At 37.2% G+C, this 23,187-nt stretch overlaps 1 protein-coding gene across 5 annotated transcripts in view; it reads right to left on the bottom strand.

Annotated features, from left to right (window-relative positions):
• TLK1 (tousled like kinase 1) overlaps positions 1 to 23,187 on the bottom strand; it is a 279,646-nt gene that overhangs the window by 45,199 nt on the left and 211,260 nt on the right. For all 5 annotated transcript variants that reach the window (XM_075002149.1, XM_075002148.1, XM_075002147.1 and 2 more), the window contains 8 exons: positions 19,906 to 19,981; positions 14,083 to 14,129; positions 13,355 to 13,447; positions 10,945 to 11,034; positions 10,019 to 10,111; positions 8,553 to 8,663; positions 6,730 to 6,866; positions 4,148 to 4,336 (listed from right to left, as the gene is read on the bottom strand). In XM_075002149.1, the coding sequence (XP_074858250.1) occupies positions 4,148 to 4,336; positions 6,730 to 6,866; positions 8,553 to 8,663; positions 10,019 to 10,111; positions 10,945 to 11,034; positions 13,355 to 13,447; positions 14,083 to 14,129; positions 19,906 to 19,981 (836 nt within the window). The remainder of the gene's footprint in view (positions 1 to 4,147; positions 4,337 to 6,729; positions 6,867 to 8,552; positions 8,664 to 10,018; positions 10,112 to 10,944; positions 11,035 to 13,354; positions 13,448 to 14,082; positions 14,130 to 19,905; positions 19,982 to 23,187) is intronic.

Below are 23,187 nucleotides of genomic sequence, written 5' to 3'. Positions count from 1 at the left end.
AATCAGATTAGCATAACTAGTTGGTTAGTATCCCCTCCCAAACATTTTAAATTAGACACATGGACCGGAACTGAAGTATTTGCATGAGATGCTGCCTTTGAATAAATGAAGTAACAGAGGAAGTGATGGTTAGGACGACCCGAAGATCAAAATGGCTAAAGCTGAAGAGTGAAGTGCAGAAGTCACCATGGAAACCAACATTGCTCTTTCTAAAAGCAATATCTTATTAGTCACTCCAAGAACATAATGTCTGCTTCCAGAAATTCAAACAGTGGGGGCTTGCATTAAACACTTAATTGCCTGCTTAGAGTAGAAGAATTAAATTTTGGACAGATTCTGTGAGAAAGAGTTGAGAAGTTTATCTGTGAGCTTTAAGATAACAGTTGTTGAAGTACACTTCAACTTATTCAACTAATTCCAATTAAGTGAGATTATAAAAACCATCAAGCACCTTTCCCAACCATTCCCCATAGATGTCAGTGAAACATCCTTTGTGATCCACCAATGCCTGCAGCACCATGAAGAAGTACCCCTTGCCGTTTATATACTCTGAGGCCAGGTGGTCCAGGGCCAGGATGGGGATGTGCGTTCCATCTATCACCCCAGCACAGGTAGGAAACCCCATGGCAGCAAAGTCATCCACTACGTCCTACACATTTCTCAGAGTTACGATCTCCTGCAGCAATAGAGCACTGATCACCTTGGCTACCAGCGCCACCACAGCCCCCACCGTAGATCTGCCCACCCAAATTGATTTCCCACTGACTGGTAGTTGTTGGGCTTTGCTAACTTCCATAGAGCAATTGGCACTCATTTGTGAACTATCAAATCAGGTCTCATTTTGGTACTGTCGCGCTTCAGGGTGGGGAAAAGCAAATCACAAAGTTAGATGAAAGTGGCCTTGCACCTGTGGAAGTTCTGCAGCCACCGGTGGTAGTCCCAAACCTCCAAAATAATGTGCCCCCCCCCGACCCAGTGTGTGCCAGTTTCACATCTCCAGAACTGGTGCTCCACTGCAAACAATGCATCCAGCATCTGTGCATTCCAGTCCTCCAGTTCTTCAACACCATCATCCGAATCATATGCATCCATCTCATCCTCCCACCGGCCTTGTTCAACTAAATACTGCAGAACACTTGGGGAAGTGAATATAACACACTGTGCAACAACTCAAAGCTGTTCATGATCTATGCTAGCAACATGCAGAGGGGCGAGTCAGGGGCACGCTATGGGAAAATAGCGCAAAGAATGGCATGAAATTCTTTGGGTTGGCTGTTTGTTTACCAATGGCAGGTGGGAGGGGGAGCACTGCACTCTGGGATGATGACATTGGACACCCACAAGCGCTTGAGGCGCATTTTTTCCCATAACACGTACAAAAACCCAGAACACAATGGGGCAACAGGCACTGAGAGACGGGTACCCACAATGCATTGATGATGCAGTTGAACATAGGTAAGACAATGGAGATGTGCTAAGTCGACTTCCTGGACATTTGCGGACACTTATTTTCAACTATATGAATTCTAGCAGTAAAAAGTCGAATTCAATAAATTTGACTTTACTTCGTAGCATGCATCAGGGAAATGACTTGTCATTGGCACTGTCTCAATGAACTCTTACTACTCCTAACACAAATGAAAACGGTTTTTAAACTAAAAAGCAATCCTTAGCACTTTAAAGAGTAACGAAATAATTAGGTGATGAGCTTTTGTGGAACAAACCCACGTCTTCAAGAAGTGGATGCTTCTCATGAAAGCTCATCACCTAATAAGTTATTGTTACTCTTTGAAGTGCTACAGGATTGCTTTAATGTTTTGTGAAAATATAGACTAACACAGTTACCTCTCTGTTTTTAAACTGTTGATATAAAAAGCTGTTTTCAACCCTGGTTTGAATTACACTTATTTTGTAACTGACCTAGCGACTATTTTTTCTTGACTGAACAAAAAATTAAACCATTGTCAATAAACAAATGAGGTGGTACGAGAAGGACTACCAGCTCAAGTTTTGTTACATTTTTTTTCAGGACAACAACGTAAAGATTTGCCTCAACATGTATATGTTGTCGTGATGTACAGTTCATTAATCACAGCAGTTCTATACTTCACTCTAGTTAGGTCTAAATAAAGCCTCTCCTCTTTGGCTATGGGCTAATTAGAATTACCAGCCATATGGACACAGGTTATTAGTCTAGGTTTGTGATGGGGAGCAGCAGGTTTACTGTAGCTATTTTTCAGAGAATAGACATTACACTAATAAGCAAAACTGCAACAAATCCTAGCTGAAAGTTAAAACACTGCCTAGATCTCCTGGCAAAGCAACACAAGAGGGCCTTGTATTCTGGTGATCCCAGGTTGCATAATGGACCTCAGCAAATAATTGTTCAAACGATAAAATAGGCAGGCAATGTTATGCAGGAGAACAGAAGTTATATCAGAACAAAATTAAGATACACATATACACATATAGTTTTAAGTCAATACTTATTATGTACAAACTACCATTCTATTACTAAAATATAAAACACATTGCAATTAGCTTATTGGATATACTGTTGTCAAAAGAAAAGTCTTCAGTATTCAATTCACAGGTAATAATTTAATCAAACCTAAATTAAATGCGAATTTGAAAATTTTAAATTTAATCTAAGAATACTTTGAAGAAAGGAATGGAATAGCTATTTTTGAATCTGCAGCAAATCAGACAAGAGATTCATGATACAATTAAATATGCATTTACTCTTCTGAAACATGCAACTGAAGCAAATTCATCATCTACTAAGAAGCAGTACATCTCAGGAAATGTAACATGAATATAGATGAAGACAGCTAAATACATTGATTAAGTATATTAACAGCTAAGAGTAAGAGTAACATTTTTTTGAATTTGAATATATATAGAACATTTAAATTTCAAAAGCTTTATTTGTATGGCAAAAAATAAAAGTGAGAGAAATGTTCTGGAGACCTAAAAACCAGTGAGAATGGTGAAGTCTCTACAAAAACAGTGCAAGACTTACAGGAGCCCAGTGTATTTATTCCTTTTTCTAAAGTGGAACAAAGAGTTAGGGATTGACAAACCGTTCAAGAAATAGCTAGTTCTCCTGAAAACATATACTCTAGTAAAAAAGCCCCTATTAGTTCTAGAACTTAAAAAACAAACAAAAACCTCTTCAGAATGCAGCAGCACAATGAAACTTAGCACCTTTGAACAGCCTTTCCAGTGGATTTTCTGAGAAGCATCACTCTATTACCTATATTTTCACAATTATTTCAGTTTCTATGTGACACAAATATTTTTGAACATGTAAAGTTTCAGAATGCTACACTGTGTAGAATGCATGCAGCTGTCCTTCAAACTGAAGTGACAAATTTTTCTTCAGTGAAAAATGCAGTCAGTAAAGGGAGTTTCCCTAATCAATATTTGTAGCTGATAATTTCTACTGTTTCCTGATCTTAAAAGTGAAACATCAACTCCCTTAACTTTGGCTTTCAAGATCTGCATTTAAAACAACAAAAAGATGCAAATCATTTACTTTTTATTTTAGCGCATTATGAATTTATATGCATGCCCTTAGGTACTCCAGGCTGTAACCATCTCCTTAAACACCAACTGAAAAGCTATTTTCTTCTTCAGTGGAACTGAATTGGTCTAAAAGGCTTTTTTACATCAGTTTAACTGAAAGGAGAATAAGGGTAACTCTGTTGAAATCACTGGAGTTACAAGCATAGAATACATTACAATTAGGGCTTGTCTAATTACAAAACTGTAGACACTCTGCATCAGAACAAAAGGGATTAATGATTACCTTAATGATACATTTCACCTACATAGACATTGGTGCTAGTTTCCTCAATTTAGCCAAGCCATCATTAAGAACAAAGACTTATTGGCATATTCTGTAACTGAGTAATGCCACAACTCACACTGCAAACAAAATAGTAACAGAGAAGGAGCCATGTCTTAAATATTGAGTCTGTTCTGATATGGCTATGGTTTGAAGAAGTGGGTCTGTCCCACAAAAGCTCACCTAATAAATTATTGTTAGTCTTTAAAGTGCTACTTGACTGCTTTTTTGTTTTGCAAACAAAATGAATGACATCTAGGAAAACACAAAAAAGATTGAGTGAATTGGTAAACTTACAGCTGTGGTAAACTGGGTCTAAGAAAGGGATCATTTTCTGCCCCATTTACAGCTTTATTTTTTCTCTGTTTTGGTTCTGAATTGGCAGTTGGGGCTTGAGAATTATTTGTAGTTGGAGGTTTTCTTTTGGCTAGGAGCTTTCTTTGTCTTTCAATATCTTCCCTTTGTTGATTCACCCATTCTTGTTGCCTGTAAAACCAAAAATACTGCATTTATTTTCAATATTTATAACTAACATTTTAAAAAGTAGACATAATAATGGCAACAGTAGATTCTAATCCACTGAATTACCGTAATCTCTCCTCTTGGTAAAAAATGAAAACCTATTTTGGGATACTTAACTAGGTAGAAGAAGAGCTTGTTTGATTTTATTATGTTTGTTTCTTGGTGCATTCTTTTTTTGGATCATATGTTAGAGTCTCTATTTGGCAAGAGGAGGTTGGTAACTGAAAAAAAGTTTTTACTTTTTTTGGTCAGTAATCATTTTTGCACAAATTAAGAGTAAGAGCATCTCACAGTATGTTAAAAAGAAATTCAATATTCCCTATGAGGTAGCAGCATTCTCAGTGGCTACAGTTAGTATCTGTGGACAGATGTCTCTGTCGGAAGAGATTTTGCTACAAAACATCTGATCAATTGAGCGCAGCTATGCACTAAAGCAGTTTGAAGGAGCAATCCAATCTGACACAGCGGCCGGACCGCCTGGCTGCTCTCTCAACAACACAGCCAACAAGAAGCACAGCAGGCAGGGCAGCCAAGTGTCCTGGAAACCCTCTCTGTCAACAGAAGGCCCCCGAGAGCATCACACAGCATTTTTGTCAACAGAATCAATCAACAAAGGCGCTCTTCATCATCTGGGAGAGGCAAAAGGTTGTCAGCAGAAGAGCTCAGTTTGTTGACAGACTGTCGACAAAACGCATTTTGTGTATGAATGTGCAGCAAGTTTGGTCAACAAAAATCCCGTTTTATGGGAAAAACTTGCTAGTGTAACTACAATCACAAAATTTTGGGAACATGATGATCTAATTTCCTTCCAGAATAGGTTTCCAAAAGTGTAACATACATACTGTGTTTTCCATATTGGAAAGAAATGGTATTCTGCTAATAACCGCTATGCCTCTTACAAGCAACACCAAAAGGAAAGAAAAAGTCAGAAACATCAATATAGAATATTAATATGATTGTTTTGAAAATTAAGTGCTTTACTTGAGCTGACCTTCCTAAATAAGCCATGATTTGGGTTACATAGCAAACACACATTAGGAAGGTTACAAAAGCTACATCATTAGATATTAACTAGGTCAGGGGTTCTCAAACATTTAGGCTGCATCTACACCACATTCCCCTATCGAAAGGAGAATGCAAATGAGGAGATAGAAAATGTAAATGAAGCACTGATTTACAAATCTCACATTTCATTTTCATAATCTCTTGCTTTCTCATTTTTTAAAAAGTCTCTTTCAAAAGCAAAAGCAGCCATGTAGATGGGGTTCCTTTGAAAATCAACCCCATTTTCAAAATAAGCCTTCTTATTTTGTTTCAGGAAGAAGGGTCTTTCAAAAATGGGGTTGATTTTCTAAGGAACTCTGTCTACACGGCTGTTTTTGCGTTTAAAAAAGTCTCTTCTGAAAACCAGATCTCACAAGATTACGCAAATGAAGCACAAGATTTGTAAATCAGAACTTCATTTGCATTTTTGATCTCCCTCGTTTGCATTCCCTTTTCGAAAGGGGAATGTAGTGTAGATGCAGCCTTAGTGTGGACTCATTTCTGAAGAACGTCTTTACGGAACAATTACCTACCCAGTAAAAATCAAGTCGGATTCCCACCTCTTCCTTGTGAAAACTAGTTTCTAGTGAATACATTAACACTTAAATCAGTTTACCTCCCAAAGCACACCTCTGAAGTCATAAATTAGTTTCTTTCTCCCGCTCCATAGCTCCACCCACTGCCCCATCTCCCCATGCTCCTCCTCTGCCCCATTCTCTGCTGAAGTACCTTGTTGAGGCAGCTCTTTTCCTGCTGGCGGCTACACGCTCCTTTCCCCCATCCGCTTATGCTAACGGCAGCCCCTAGTGGAGGCTGCTAGGTTTGCTCCTCCTCCTCGCTCCTCCTTCATTGCAATGAAGAGCCTGGATGTCTGTAGAAGCTGCTACAATGAAGGATGTGGAGCCAGCACCATGAGACCAGCAAGCCCTCCACAGAACATCAACTGCTCCACAGACCACCAGTAGTTGGTGGACCACAGTTTGAGAATCACTGATCTAGGCTTACAACTTTTTTCTATCAATTGTGATGATTAATGAAACGCTGCTCAGTTAGTAAATTCACTCTTGTTCTAAGACTTGTTAAAATCAAGTGAGGCCCAATCATCTTCTTTCAGAAACAATAGGATTTAGCATTTTACATTCTTTCAGGAGATTAAGGGAGTTCTGTACTGTATTCTGAAACTTCAAAAAGCAAAGTGAAATGCTACATATGGAAAGCAGCTCCAATCTTAGAGGCTCTTAGTAATTAAAAAAAAAATCCACTGGAGGGAACTGACAGTTACTGAGAATTTTAAAAACATAACAATGACTAACTTCACAAGATTTTGAAATGCAAAGCCATCTGTCCACTGTTCAGTAAATGAAGCACCATGTCGAACTGTTGTAAAATGCCCGAGGCGTAGTCTATCTTGCATACTCTTCTCTCTGCTTGCCAGCTTTTCTTGTGTGCTCTAAGAAAATCAAAATATTACCAGTTTTTTTTAAAAGGTTGAAAAGTTGGAAAAACACATTCCCTCCCTCTAATGCTTCGTTTAAAAGAACGGATAGAAATAAGTTCTAAGTACTCATATTCCAACTAACCCTGAAGAACCCATGCATGTCATTTTTTCTGGCTTATACATTACCAGAATAATTATAAATTATGCAATCATAATGTAACCATTACTCATAATGATACATAAGCTAGCAAACCCAATCTCGACTTTCCTTGCATTTATGACATGGAAACACTGAGATACAAACATGGAATTCAAAGAATGAGGGAAGAAGGCAGGTATAATCTGAGCTACCTTTACACTGTCACAATTCTAAGCTGCTCGGCAGGTGTGTATTTCACCAGTACAAGAGCTGTCTATGGGATGCTTTGCACTCCAAAACAGCCCACACTCCTACCACCAGTATAATGAATAACAGGCTTGCCACATCCTGTTCCCAGCATGCCCTGGGGCTAGCATTAGTAACATCATAGACCCATGGTGTCCAACATGCTAGCTACTAGCCACATGTGACTATTTGGCTGGGTGAGTGCGGCTAGTTGGCTTGAACAACAAAAGCTTAAAATTGCTACATTTTTTTAAAAAAATTAAAAAACAGAAATTTTCACAGAATAAAAAAGTCAAGATTTTTCTCACAAAATTGTTTACATTTTCAGAATCATGTGGCTAGTTCACAAACAGCAGTAGCCACTATAGCAGCTATTTCTTCAGAACTGGTTGAACACTGTGGGCATAAACATTCAGCTTGAACCCCCATGGTGGGAATTCTTCCAGTCTCTTACAGAGCAATTTATTAAAAGATTCTTAATGTCCTGATTTGTCATGTACCAGAGGGGTAGCCGAATTATTCTGTGTCTTCAAAAACAACAGGAAGTCCTGTGGCACCTTATAGACTAACAGATATTTATATAGATAAGTTTATATTCCAAAATAACTGTTAGTCTATAAAGACTTCTTGTGGTTTCTGACCTGTCATGTATTCATTGCATTAAACTATTTTTTCCTTTCACTGTCCTGGACTTTTTGGTGGTGTTCTTAGGAAAAGTAGTATTGCTAATGTTTAAAAATATTAGCATTACATTTTAAGTTCATATCCCATTTAGGTAAATTGGATTGCTCACGGATAAGTACCTGCTTTTTGTTCTTAAAATTAACATTAAGACAGAAGGCAGCAATGGACTTATTTACAGTGGAAATTCTCCTCCCTTTCTTACATTCTTTTAATAAAAAGATAATATCTCCAGTGAGGATATTTAGAAGTAATTGTTCAACCACCTCTAAGTCTGTTTTAAAACAGTTTGCCCAAAGTTCATAAAAAAACTTGAAGTCCCAGGTCAGAGGCTAAGATTACTTAGCTTTTATGGTCAGTGGTGATGTAATTATTTCTGAGCAAAAAAGATTTAAGTTCAAAAACCCATTTTTCCATTCTTCTATAACTAAAAATATGGTCAAAGGGATTTTTTCTCAAATTTGAAGTTAATTAGTTCTAGATTTAGACAAAAAAACCTAGAAAGTCTCATCCCCAAACAGAAAGTTATGAGCAAGTGAAATTGGGGTAGAGGGTTTAATAATGGCATTCCATGGGTAATTATCTATAGTACTGTCTACCACAGACACTGAAAAAATAGTGTTCCACACTACCTTTTCTATCAGAAGTTTCTTGCTCATTGAAATGCACTTGTTTAACCTCTCTTTGTATTTTTCAAGTAGCTTTTGTTGCTCATCTATTTGTCTTCTGAGATCACAGTTAGCCTAAGAACAATAAGAATGATACGAAAAAAGTTACATTTTACATCAATATTACCTAATTGAAAATGCAACAAATCAAACCTATAAGTGTTAGGAATACAAATGTATACCTTCAGTGACATGTACTAAAGCAGAGTGACGACATATATATATATAAAAAAATCTATAAACAAAACAACCCTACTCTGAGTGTCGTAAACTCTTTCACATCTGGCAGGCCTGGTTTGTTGGATATTCAGATATTCTGGATTATAAAGAGGTATACCTAGCAATGCATAATACTAAAGAAAAACAGGACTAGAGATTAAAAAACAAACAAAAATTTATGCAGAATACTTTATTTACCAACAACAGTAGTAATGTACCCTGTAAACTTATATTGTATTTGCATTTACTTTCACTACACAGTACTTATGGAAAACAACTAAAATTAAATGGAAATGCAGTTCTCTTTCATAACTCACAGTTAAATAAAAAATTCACAAAAATTCAAAATATCTGAGTAGTAGAAGGCACTGAAAAGTTTAAAGCATGCTGTTTGTACTCGTTTTGTGACTTCAGAAGACAGGTTATATCGTCTTAGCTAGTTTAGGCATGCTTGCAATGTTATCTTCATTAATCCTATTCAGTTTAGCATTTAAAAACAGGAAAATACAAGATTTTATTAACATATTAGATAAAATACACACAATTTGTCAAGTTATTACAATCCTTTTACTCATGCCCATCAAAGTCTTCTATTTGTTCTATCTGTGCAGTATTGTCTATGTTTTTTCCATATCCTATTTGTTGATATAGTTACCCTTGCATCCTACTACTTCTGAAGTCTAATCATCCCAACTCCCCTGTAAGAACTTACCAAAGTACTTCACTGTTTTCTCACTACAAGCAGTTATTTTGTGCCCTCAATATTACTGTCACAGTACTCTTCAAAAAGTAAGTACTAATAAATTATTCTATTGAGGAATGCTGTACTTTACAATTACATCAAGAAAACTCTAAAAAGATGAAGAAATTAACACACTGTCATTTACAGTATCATCCTTGTCTGGAACCTCAAGAAGTCTGTAACAATATTTAATAGTTAGACGTGAGAATGACCTTTCTCATAATACTGAAGCAGAGAAAAGTAAAATTCATATGTATATTTAATAGTATGCTGCTTCTCAGAAAAAGTATTTATTCAGATTTTATAGAATACTTTTACCTTTGCAAGTCTGGCATTTTGCATCATGTTTATTTAAAAGTTTAAAATAATTTTCACCTTTATAACTCCATATGGTAGTATAGGTATGTTCTATACAGCATCATTAAGTGATATTTTAAATAGACACCTTTTAGTCAGTTTTTACACTTACCCTGAGCAAATCATCTATACGTCCTTCTTTCTTTTCCAAGTCTTGATTTTTATTACTTTCCAGTGCAGCTATTTTCAGCATCGTGAGATCAGTCTGAACAAAAACATTTTCAAATGTTTAATTCCATTCTTTGGCAGCTGTAATACATGATTTTTCCCTCATTTGTGTATTCAGTGTTGTTAATTATTCTAAATTATTATGATTGTCTTTGTCCTTTAATAGGCTGGGTCGAGTAAAGAGTTTGGATGAGCCACTTTAACTGATAAAGTCATTCATTAAATGAAAGCCAATCTGCTCAAGAGCAATTAACGTTCTTTTCCAGTAAGGGATGAACACAACATGGTTTTAATGAAAAAGTCTACAAATAATATTGTGTTAAATTGTCTCTGTTTTGCCCAAAGTGGTATTCTTCCAAATAAGGAAGTTTTAATTAGCCAACTGCAAAAGAAGTCACAGGAATAGGCTGGATGTGCCAAATGAAACAGTGGTGCAGCAATATTAGTGCTTTAGGGTAAAAATTATTGTCATTTTCACTGATAAAGGTTTATGTTCAGCTCTGAAAGGCCATGTTGCATCAACCATATCTCATCACTACAGTGGTTGCTATCAAACACAGATAAAGCTAGAATTCAACACTTAAGATCACACGACAGTCTGAACCTTGAGCAAAGGGTATGAAGCATCATAGAATTCCAGTGGTTCAAACATGCTAAAAGTAAGGGGAGCATAAAAAGCAAAATTACTAGCAGATCTCAATTTAACAAGGACAAATATTTTTTCAGACTACTACAAATGTTTGTAGAACTTGTAAATATTCTAAATACTGGTACTGAATCAGTTATCAGGCCCAGAAACAAATGGTCATTCACCAACATTTTCATGTATTATAGAAAGGACATGGGAAGTGTCTATTCAAAAGTGTTTACCTGAGTGATTTTAAATGATAACTGTTTAGGTTGTGTAACAGGGTGGTCCCCAAAAGCTAATGCAGTAGGAGAAGGACTATTCTGTTGAACCTAAAACACACAAACAAAAGGTATCTGCCTCAACTTGAAATACTCAGATTACAAAGTGAAATTATTTTGAATATGTATTTCAAAATCCTTTGAAAGTAAATACTTGACTGTTGGTTACAATTACCAAGGTAAATTACAAAACGAGGAAAGAAGACACTCAACTACATGACAGACTTATCTTTGGAGTACTGTATCAAGCTGTTAACCATGCAATGAATGACATATGTATTTTGGAGAGGATGTAACATTTTAAAATAACTCGGAGAAGATCCATTTCCAGGAAAAAGGTTTAAGAAATTTAGTCTTATTCTCTATGGAACAGGAGATATTTAGGCAAACTAATAGAAAGCTTCTGAAGACTATTTATCTTAAGAATAGCAGAACGTTTGAAGAACTAATCACAAAACACATTGATTCACGGTAATGCTCAATTTTAAAAAACTGGCAACTAGCACAGTCAGTACTATGAACAAAACTGACTCAACAATGACTCTTGTATATGAAATCTCTAAAGAACTTTTTGTCTGGTAGCAACTACTATCATAGGTTATATCCTTTTCCAAGGGCTCTCAGCTACATTTTTTCAAGAGTAAGTCTATGTCTATGCTATGCACAGCAGTCAACCACTGATACGTAATTTTAGCTGCACCAATTGCATAGCTAAAATTGACCTATAAGTGTTTGACTGATACGACTGTCCTCATGGAAGAAGGTCAACAGGAGCATTTATCTCATGGACCTTGCTTAATTCCCACCACTTGCAAGGAGTTCTGGGGTTGATGTTGACCTGAGCATGTCAATCTTCCATGGTAGTGTGGGAATGGGCTTAGTTTTGACAACTCAAAGATAGCTAGAGCTGCGTTTCCTTTAGTTTTAGAGGTTGCTATGACATTATGGGGCCCAGAAATGTAACCCCCAGTTTATTATGGACTCACACCTCAGAAACATCAGTCTGAAACCTATAAGATAAATCATTCTGGGATGGGGAGATATTTTTAAAAACAAATTTCAAATCTTTTTGCAGGCAACAAATGTAAGGGAGTTTGGAAACCAAATTCTGAAGCTGCTAACACACAGAAAAAAGTGGGGTTGCACAGAAGGGAGAAACAAGACAGAATCGGTCCTGCCACCCAGAGTTAAAGACAGGCAAGTCCAACATTGACACTGCAAAACTGTGTATGAGGGGAAACTATTTTCAATTAAATCCCACTTTCAAATTTCAGAACATTACTAGAAAGAAAAGTTATAAGGGATAAAGTTGCCATGTATTTAAACTGAATTATAATCTGTTAATTTATCACAGGGGTGCAAAACCTGTGGCCTGCTGGCTGCCTACAGCCCACTGGGGCTCCACCTGAGGCCCATGGACTGTCCCCTTCCCTAGCTTGCCTCACACACACTGGGGCACGCATACTTCCTCCTCCTCCCCCTGCCTTCCAATACTTTTGGAGGAGCCATGAATTGCCTGATTTGTGCTCTGTCCCTGCTCCTCCTTCTCCCTCCCAGAGCTGGAACGCTGTGAATCGGCTGCTTGCTGTGTCCCAGCTCTGGGAAAGAAGAGGAGGAGCAGGGACAGAGTGTGACTCAGGCAACTGGCAAGCTCCAAAAGTGCTGGGAGGGAAAGAGAGGAGCAAGAAAGAGCAGGCCACTGGTTCCCCTGTGTGCAAGAGGCACGTGGAGAAGGGGGCGGTGGGCTGTAGGCAGGATCAGAGAGGGCTGCGGGCTGTTGTGGCCCACTGAGGTAAAGGAGGGACTCATGCGGACCACCCACCATTGGTGTTTGCCCATTCCTGGTTTAGTAGCACCTTCACTTACAATAGAACAGCCCAGACTGCTCACTACTCCTTCCTGGCAAAAAGGAGTAAGAAAACATTTTTGTCTATGTAGAAAAGATGTGAATTGGTGCTATTCTGGCCTGTTTTTGAAATTTCTCAGTGAAAAAGTGATGAATTTACATTAAATCAATTATTTGGAATATAACAACCACCTGTACCAGGTGACTATTTACCTGAAGTTATACATGGAATCATTTAACTTGGAGCTTCCACTCAGATTTTACAATATTTCAATCAGACAGTAATCCTCATCTGTAAACCTAGAATTTACTGAAAGTATATATTTAATATGTGCACCTCATACTATTATTTGTTTGGTTTGAACAAACAGATTTCTTCCTGAAAATAAAGTTTTGAAATTTAAATTTTTACCGTAAATATCGTAAAGTAATTATTATCAGTGATTCCCCATTTATGTTACTTTCAGTGACTGAAAACTTTTGTACTGTATGCTGAAATTGAACTAATTAATAGGTCCAACTTACAGAAGAAGGAGCGGAATGTGAATGTGAATTTTGAGGAGAACGGATTGCAGGAGATAAGCCTCTTACAGGACTGGATCCGTTTCCACCTTGGTACTGAAGAGGAAACAGACAAAGAATTAGTTAAGGTTCTTAGGAAAAATAGACAGTAAGCTGCCCCCCCCCCCCCCCCGCATAAAAATATCACTTAATGCATTACTACACAGTCTATGTCTCTTAAGTGAAGAGAGTGGGAAAAATTCCAGATCTAACTTTAATTTTTTAAAATAGAAATTTCATTAACATTTCCAAAGTTGTTTTTAAAACAAAATTATTTTAAAACTATCCATTCCTCATCCTTTTTCAGTTTCAGCAAGATCAAGAGAACATTCCACCATAGAAGTATTAGAACTCAAAATAAGAGGTTCTATTAATTAAAGATCACCATTCTCTGAAAGACTGAACTTCTCTCCCAACTAGCAAAAATAATTTAACATTTAAAAAGACATTGCTATCTCACAGTGTAGAAATGACTTGTATGTGCGAATTTTGCATGGAAAGCCATGCATTTCATGTTTCTAAATCAAGGCAGGTGATAATCCAAACAAATCTGTTGCCTGAGTAATGCAGTATCTTTGCATTCATGCTTGTGAATTTAACTAAACTCAGTATTTTTATTGTTACTTGTAACATTAAAGAAATAAAAAAAACTAATTCTCAGAGTAAATAAAAAAAAAAAAAAAAAAACTTACTTCAAAATAGTCACTAATTTTGTGACCACGTCCTCCAATACTTTTCCCTGAAGTTAAACAAAAAATTAAAGATGTTAGAAGTGATAAAAATAGACCACTGTACTTACTATGGAGGTGAAAAGAACACAGTATTTCAAATTAAGTCTTAGTATCTGCTAATCAGTTTTCTGTGATTTAGAAAGATCACACATTGATTCACATTCATATGGCATATCAACTCAGCATCTGAGCATTCCAGGCACTTTAATGAATTTACTCTCCCATCATACAAATATGACAACGAAGTATAATTAAGCTTTTCTATCCCTCTGCTATATATTCGTCATGCCAGTTCACATTGAGCACTTGTTCCCCATCTGAAGAAGCGGGTCTGCCCCACGAAAGCTCATTACCTATTTTGCTTGTCTTTAAAGTGCTACATGACTGCTTTTTTGTTTTGTGAGAATACAGACTAACACAGGTACCTCTCTGTAACTTGTCCCAAACAGATAGGTCCTCAATGTGCATCTTCAGTGGAGACAAAAGAGAGGAAGGAGGTTACTCAGCAGGGAGCAGGAGAAAAAAAAAAAGGGCTCCACAGAAAAGTGAGTGTGGTGAACTGTGTGGAGTGAATTAGGGTGGAGTCTTTCAGTGCAGAAAGGAGGCATAGTTTGTATTCTTTTTGATCCATGCAATGATGCCAAGATTAAGCACCTCTGTGTCTCCCTCATAACCAAGGAAGCACCTTGGAAAAGGCAAGGGGCCTTAAGAAAGGACACTGGCTCTTTCCCCCTGCTGCTCTCTGGTCCTTTTCTCTAGAATGAATCTAGTGGGTATTCTCTCAAGTGAGAGTAGGCCACCCTTTATAGGTCTGCTCCCAAAGGCCAGGCAAGGGGACTGCTGAATTGATTGCTAGACAATGGGGACACAAGGGCCCTGCAGAGATGGTCTGCTGGAAGCACCCACCGTCAGGCTACACTTTCCACTTTCAGGGTGTCTGTTTTCTCTGTGCTATCTCTCATAGGGCCCGTGCTTGAGGTCTAAAGGCAACACATCAATGTGAAGATGTGTTTCCTCAATTATGTTCCTCAGTGAGAGGAAGGAAAAGACTAGGAACAACACCTGAAAGGAGACAGAAACTATATTCATCCACTGCCTGACACTACGAGAGAAGGCCTGAGAGACTACACCAAGGAACCAAATCACAGACAAATTACTTTGAAAAAGAAATACATGTACATTTGCATTCCACACAAAGGGAATTTGATGCTTCTACCATTAAGCTTCCAGAGGTACTTGTTCATTGGTTTAAGGCAAGCACCACTTGAAGGTGCAGCTGTCTCTTACAACTACTGCAGAAACTATTAATTGTCACACCATGGTAGATATGCAGCTGTTTCAAATTAAGCAATCAAACCTATTATCAGACGCACCTAGAAATATATTATGCTAGGAAAATATTCCTTTACTCCAGTCATTGCCTTTAAAAACACACAAATCATTAAACATTTAGACACATTAGGCGCAAGATAGCGTATTGAGAAGCTGTAAGAGACCAGGAAAATACAAAGATGTGAACAAAGGAAAGAAGCCAGGGGAAACTCAGCTAACAATTCTGTATACACCTGTAGAAAACACAACGGCATGGTCCAAATGTATTGTAATTATCATGCTGATGGACAACTGAGTGATAATTAACTCTACAGAACATTGAGTTATTAAAATATACAGTGCAACCTGTATTGAGTTATTCTGCCATTAGCCAATTCTTAAGAATTTTAGAAACATATTAAACATCTCTGTCCCCTTAGAATCACCCCCAATTAAGCAGGATGGCCTATGATCACATACTGCAAGAGGCTCTTTCATAAAAAAGCCACTTCCCTACACTTACATATCCCCTACTCTTTATGGTTTCAGCAAATAAGAGGGGGTTTATTAGGTTTTAACCAAATGCAGCTTTTTCTGCCTTCTCCACCTATACAACAGGTCAGGTTTTAGATGAAGTCCTTTCTTGCTAATTGTCAGCTGAGAAACATTAAAAGTGATCTGTAAGAAAAAAAACTGGGCCTTGCACCTTGGCTTCTTTATGATTCATTAGTAATGCCTGAAAGGTTATCGTTCACTGCAAACATATTTTTTTCTGCTTGTTTTCACATTAGAAATTTGTTTCTTGTCTTGCATGAAGGATTCTATTGACATGTCTACTTCGGGATACTGTAGAGTTACAAAGTTCTGTTAGCAGTAACACTGTAAACAGGCACAAGAATTTTTACTATCAGGTTTGTCTGCTCTAAGAAAGGGTTAAATTTTTCTGCTTTTACTACCACTTGCTCACTTCATCGGGGAAGCAAAGAATGAGAGCACTAGAAGAGCATCCATGGGAAATATTTCAAAATAATTTAGAATAGGCAAGGCCCCTGCAGACCCCTGTGAATTGATTGTATACAATAGCTGAGGCCAAGAGTCGAGTCAGAGGTGGCTGATGGTCTTTTCCTTTTTTTAACTGAAAATAACAATAAACACTCATATCAAAATGATCACTTAACGAGAAGTACTTTAAAGCAATGTATCTTCTATTTTGCTTTTTTTATTTAAAAAGGGAAGGAATAGACTCCAATGCCCTGACAAGTGTACAAAAATATATTACAAGGCAAAGCTACACCGCCTGCATTATTCTATACAACGGGAGTGAGCCAGCTTCTTATGTCAGGCCCCACTTTTTGTCCCGGCAAATTAGCAGAGCCCCCCCCGCCCCCAACTAATGTAATCCAAACCAACGTAAATTTTGGTTAGGTTCATATATAAAAAAAAAAACCTTTCGGCATGTGTAGAAAATAAGTCTGTAGAATGTAAAAACTTTATTAATTGGTATGTAAATATGACTACACATACATAAATGCAGTAACATATTTAAACATTTTTAATGAGATGGATGAGCCTGACACCTAGCATCCAATCATGCTGCACTCCACTCCCTTGCAAAATTTCACACACCCCTGAGGGGAGCTAGCTCCTCACTTTGCACACTACACAAGTACCCAGAAGAGAAATTAATCTCAAGACACACACTAAAATGTTTCCTAGAACAGTATCACTATTCAAATGGATAAAAGACTCTCACAATGCGAGCCAGTTATTTATTTATTCTAGTGTTCAGAGTAGCTTCCGTAACAGTTAACGTTGACATCTAAAGCATTATACAGAATGCAGTTGCCCCTCCGTTGTTTTACGTTAGTGATGTCATCAGCTATTGTAGGGAACATATAAAACCCTACATTCAGATCTTGGCAAGACATGGATGTGAAAAATTTTCAAAACTTGTTTGTCTGTATGTGTTAAATATTGCCACTGCAACATCAAGCAGACCAGAGATATTAAATAGAAATCAGGTCCAAAACCTAAGTTTTCCCAAGCCCGAACAAGTGACTGTGATTTATCAAGTGATTTAAAAATCACATTACCATTAAACTATGCAGTAACACATTAATAATTTTTCCAATCCAAAAATATCAAACATACATTTGAAGGACTTCTCCATCTTTTAGACACAGAAGGCTTCCCAAGAAAGCTCTGAATTTAAAGACTCCAGCCCCTCCTCCTTCTCAAGTTATTTCCTGGGCAGGTCATGTCTTATCCATCACTCTAATAAAGGGAAGGGGCACTGCCCACAACTTTATCTTTATACGTCAACCCCAGAAGCCTCACACTTGGCTCTAATTTCCTTTTAATTAGCTGACATTCTGTTCCCGCACTTCCCAGAGTACAAGTTTGCTGTGCCCACTAAGAAGCCTAAACCTACACGAGCAGCCCAGACTGGTAAATACCCGTGGCTGGAAAATCAAGTGCTAACACCACTCAAGCCACAGTATTCTAAAATCGCAACACTGATCATTAGAATTAATTCACATGGTTTCAACCGCCAGTTACGCTGTTCCAATTATTAGAACCAGTAAAGCATCCAAGTGTCAACTCAGTGACAGGACAAGAACCAACCACAAAAACAAAACAAAGAAATGCTAAACAGCCAAGAAGCAAGTGAGCAATGTTCTACCTTCTTGCTTATATATTTGCATTTAAAGGGATATTAATTAGTTAAAATGGAACACCAAAATAATAAAATAGGCCTTTATTTCACAACTACCCTCTCTATGTTAGATAGGAAACCCAGAGACTTGTCAGTCTCTACCATGCCTGTCCTAAAAAAGTCACCTTAATATAGGACATATTTCAATGAACCCCACAGCTATGTTGAGTGTAGCAATCAGTAACCACCATAATGTTGTTTTGAAGAACAAAGATATATTTGTCCACTAGGTAATAGACTGAGAATACCACACATTTCACAAAGACCAAACAGCCACTGAGCAGTAACAATAATGGCCGGATTCAAGTCAAAGTCAAGACACATGGGATGAAAGTCAGCTATTTAACTCTACGGGTCCTCCAACTATTCTAAGCTTCCCCCATGAACATTTGCTGGATGGGAAAATGTCACTCAGGATAACAACAGAGCAATCAACTGAAAACCTTAAAACCGTGACTTTCTGCTCATCAGCTGGAATAAGAAAAGTAACTGGGGGTATGCTAGCAAGAAAGAGAAATCTTGAAGTTACTGTGAAGAGTTCTCTGAAAACATCCACTTAAATGTGCAGCAGCAGTTAAACAAGCAAAAATAATGACACAAATCATTGAAGAAAAAAAGAGAGAATATCTTATTGCCTCTGTATAAAGTCATGGTGCTCCTAAATCTTGAATACTGCATACAGATGAAGTCACCTTATCTGAAAAATGACATACTAGCACTGGAAAACGTTCAGAAAATGGCAACAAAAATTATTAGGGGTTTGGAATGGTTGCAATATGAAGAGAAATTAAAGAGACTTTTCAGCTTACAAAAGAGGAAACTAAGGCGCAGGGTATGATCGAGGTCTATAAAATCATGACTGGCATGGAAAAAGTAAATAAATAAAAGTTATTTATTTGTTCTCATAACATAAGAATTGGGGTCACCAAATGAAATGTATAGGTAGCAGATTTAAAACTAACAACAGTGCATGGTAGGAAGAGCAGAACTTTAACAGGGTTCAAAAAAGAACTCAGTAAATTCATGGAGGTTAGGTCCAATAATGGCTATTAGCCAGGATGGGTAGGAATGGTGTCCTTAGCCTCTGTTTTTCAGAGACTGTAAATTGGAGGAGATGGATCACTCAATCACCTGTTCTGGAGCATCTGGATCCTGGGCTAGATGGACCTTGGGCAGACCCAGCACGGTCACTCTTATGTTCTTATGTAAACAGAAAAAATGCTGCAGTTCTGAACAAATGGGTAGAATGTCACAATGACAAGAGCTAAATGTAGTTTTGCAAAATTGTTTTACGCATATAGAATCTACTTTCTGTCCCTACTCAAGACTGATAACTGGTTCATAAAATCTCCAGTTAAGAACGTTGTCTCAGGCATAGAATTCTATAAGGCTGTCTAAGAGCTTAGTTCCATGTCCCTGCAGTGAGATTACCAGATGTGAACTACAGTGAATGGTGACGTGTTCCACTGTAACTGTCCCGTGTAGCTCCTGCTATCATGAACTAACAAGTAATTGGTTTGTGTTAACGTTGTTCTGTGTGAAACACAAACCAGGTAACTTCTAGTTTGTGCTAGCAGGGTCTACACAGGACAGTTACAGAATGAAATTTTAGTGTGCACTGTAATTCATACCTCCACAGTTTGCACTGCAGGGCTCTGCAGACAAACTCTAAATGTCATGTGTTCCAGCAAATATAATTTGACTAAATGCACGTAATACCTAACTGATTTGCTGTAATTCAAAGATTTTTGGTGTACCTTGGCTGCTTTCACTCTGGTTCTCTGCTTTCCTCTTTCTACCCCTGGAAGGTTCCGACTGTTTCTTCTCCGGAGTCTACAAAAAGCAAATTAATGTCTTTAAATGCAAAAGAATCTGATCCAGCAACAGCTCTGCTCATTTATATTACTGTTCCAAACAGTAAGTAAAACACCCTCTTCATAAAACAAGGTCTCAGTTCAGCAAGACTAATTTCAGATTTTAACTGAAGGAAAAGGATAACACCATGAGTACTTAACTCTTGTACTCCCTCACTTACAGGTTTAGTATACCCGTTTGCCACGTTTACAGTAGAACCTCAGAATTATGAATGCCTTGGTCATGTAGGTTAGTCACAACTCTGAACTGTCCTTAACTACGAACAAAACATTATGGTTGTTCTTTCAAAAGGTCACAGGTGAAATTTGATGTAACACAACTTTGAAACTACTATGCAGAAAGTTAACAGAAGCATTTTTTCATCTTAACTTAGATAAAACAAACACAGAAACACTTTGTGTAACAGTTTACCGTGTTACATTTTTTTTCAGTTCCCTTTACTTTTTTAGTAGTTTATTTTTAACGCTTTATTGTATTTTCTTTTCTTTCTTTTTTGTGTGTGTGGTGGTGGGGAGTTCTACTACAGCCTGATCACATGCTTCCAGTTCCAAACAAGGCATGTGGTTGACTTGTCAGTTCATAAATTCCGTGATCGCAATTCTGAGATTCTATTATCTCCTTAAATTGGACAATTACAGCTCTGGGCACTACTGACTTCCATACAGCACACAGAATAAAAGTCTGTGAAAGCTATTTTCAGAACATATCGTTCTACAGGAACACAAACGTTTCTCTATATTTTGTTTGAGCTATAAACTTACCTTACGTTACGCTCAATTTTAATATTTAAAGACTATTATGTGAACAAAGCAAATTAATGTTAAATGATAAATTGACAAAATGTAACCCAGTACAGTCTGAACATGATGTTTGCCCTAGGGGACAGGCCTGTTCTCTCCTACAGACAACCTCCCAACCTTATGAGGATTCTCACCAACAGCCACAGTCTATACTGTAGGAACACCAGTCCTGGAAGTTCTCCTTGCAACGAAGCCTGCTGCCAGCTTTGTCCACAGGGTATTCACAGAATCATGGGCACATTCTCATGTTCCTCAACTAACAACATATATGCCATCTTGTGCCAACAATGCCCAGATGCTTTGTATATTGGACAGACTTCAAACTCTCTTAGACAAAGAGTTAATGGGCACAAAACACACATAAAAACACTTCTGAGCCACAAACCAGTCAGCCAACGTTTTAATGGAGTGGGCCACTCTGTTAATGATATAAAAGTCTGCGTTCAACTAAAGAGGAATTTTCATAACAGTCTTGAAAGAGAGGCTGCTGAACTCTCTTTTATATTCAAATTTGACACATTAATACGTGGTTTGAACCAGGATGCGAATTTTCTGGGTCATTATAGGGGATTCTTTTGCATACTTGGTTTAATCTAATTCTTGACCACCACCACCCACCCCTCTACTCTCTGATTTGCTCACCTTGATAATTTTTTTTTCTGATTTGTCAACCTTGATTACTATTTTTGGTTCTCTATGCCTTAAATATTGAGTCTGTTCTGGTATGGCTATGGTCTGAAGAAGTGGGTCTGTCCCACGAAAGCTCACCTAATAAATTATTTTGTTAGTCTTTAAAGTGCTACTTTACTACTTTTTTGTTTTGATAGTATGTAGACTAGCACGGCTTTCTCTCTGTTACCACTTATCATGGATGTGGCTAAATTTCCCATAGTCCCACAAAACTTTGTTTACAGTGACTCAGCCTTGGGTCCAAGCGTTCTGTGCTGTTATTTAGCTTTAATTTACCTCTAAATGTCTTCCAAAAACCCAGTAAGCAGTGGCAGTGTTGGTAATGTGCTAGAAAATATTGACCTCCCATCATCTGGAAAATTCTCTTCTCTGGCACTGGTCAGGTCTCGAGGTGCCAGACAAGAGAGGTATAGTATCTTAAATAGCCAATTTAAATGCTAAATCTACATTTTAATCTACAGTTTAAAACTTTCAGTCTTTACAGCTATTAAATATGTCTACACAATCATTTTAAATTTCCCAAGAAGTTACTTTTCCAATTACAGAATGGCTGTCAGCTCTCTCATCTATAAATCTCTGTAGGAATTCAAATTTCATTTTGACAAACGAAAACTAATAATTTCTTGAAAAATATTTCATTTTCTTTCAACCCTTTCATTCTTTTTGTTTAGCTTAACCTTCAACTGCAAATAGTATTAACACTATGTGATGTTTAAAATTATAGTGTGGATAATTTTTATTTTTGGTAAATATAGTATTCATGTAATAATGCACACTCAAGACTTAGGCATATCACTTCAGATCATCACTAAATGATTTCCAGAAACCAATCAGCATCTTTCTTCTTCCAGTGAAACCATATGAATAAAAACAAATTCAAGATCTATGGGGCTGAAGAGTATCTTCTTGGTGAACATTCCCCAAGTAATAAAGCTGTCTTCACTTACATAATTTAACAAAACTTACAAACAAGACAAAAAAAAATTAGAAGTCCTCCAAAAACAGATTCCAGAACTATGAAGAAAAACACAAAGATGGCATGTTGCTAAGACCTTTATATATTGCAGTTCATGCATTGGCTTACCTTAAAAACAACATTTGTTTTCTACTTTCCCTTCCTAAATCATACTCACTCTACCACTCAGATTTACATCCACAGACTACAAAGAGTTTTAAAGAATTCTCTATCTGCAGAGAACAGAAAATACAAACTACAGTTTCAAGGTTGAATTTGAAATTAAAACTTGTATTGGTGGGGAAAACATACACTATCAAGTCCTCAAAATCCACAGAACTCAATTTAAGATTAACCACAAATTGCACATTTGAACTCCAATCAAAATCTACATACATTAAATGTGAACAGAATTTAGTAAACTCATTCACGTGTAAAAGGACACAAATACAGATACAGTTTTCATGAATAAACATTCAGTAAAATTACATAATTGACTATTTTGTGTCAAATAAGTACAAGAAATACAGCACTTTCTAAGATGTCTTTATACTGCAGAACCATGTGCGCAATCTGATCTGCATGGGTGGATTCCAACCAAAATTAACTAACTGACATCCACCCATGCAGACCAGAATCTATATTTACGAGGTGTCTCTATTAAAATTCAACCATTCAAAAATTCCAGGTTTTAATACTAGTATTAGTGAAATAGAAAA

The sequence above is a fragment of the Carettochelys insculpta genome, chromosome 8, assembly GCF_033958435.1.
Source record: "Carettochelys insculpta isolate YL-2023 chromosome 8, ASM3395843v1, whole genome shotgun sequence".
Classification (NCBI taxonomy): domain Eukaryota; kingdom Metazoa; phylum Chordata; order Testudines; family Carettochelyidae; genus Carettochelys; species Carettochelys insculpta.
This window is presented reverse-complemented; position numbering and strand designations above follow the sequence as displayed.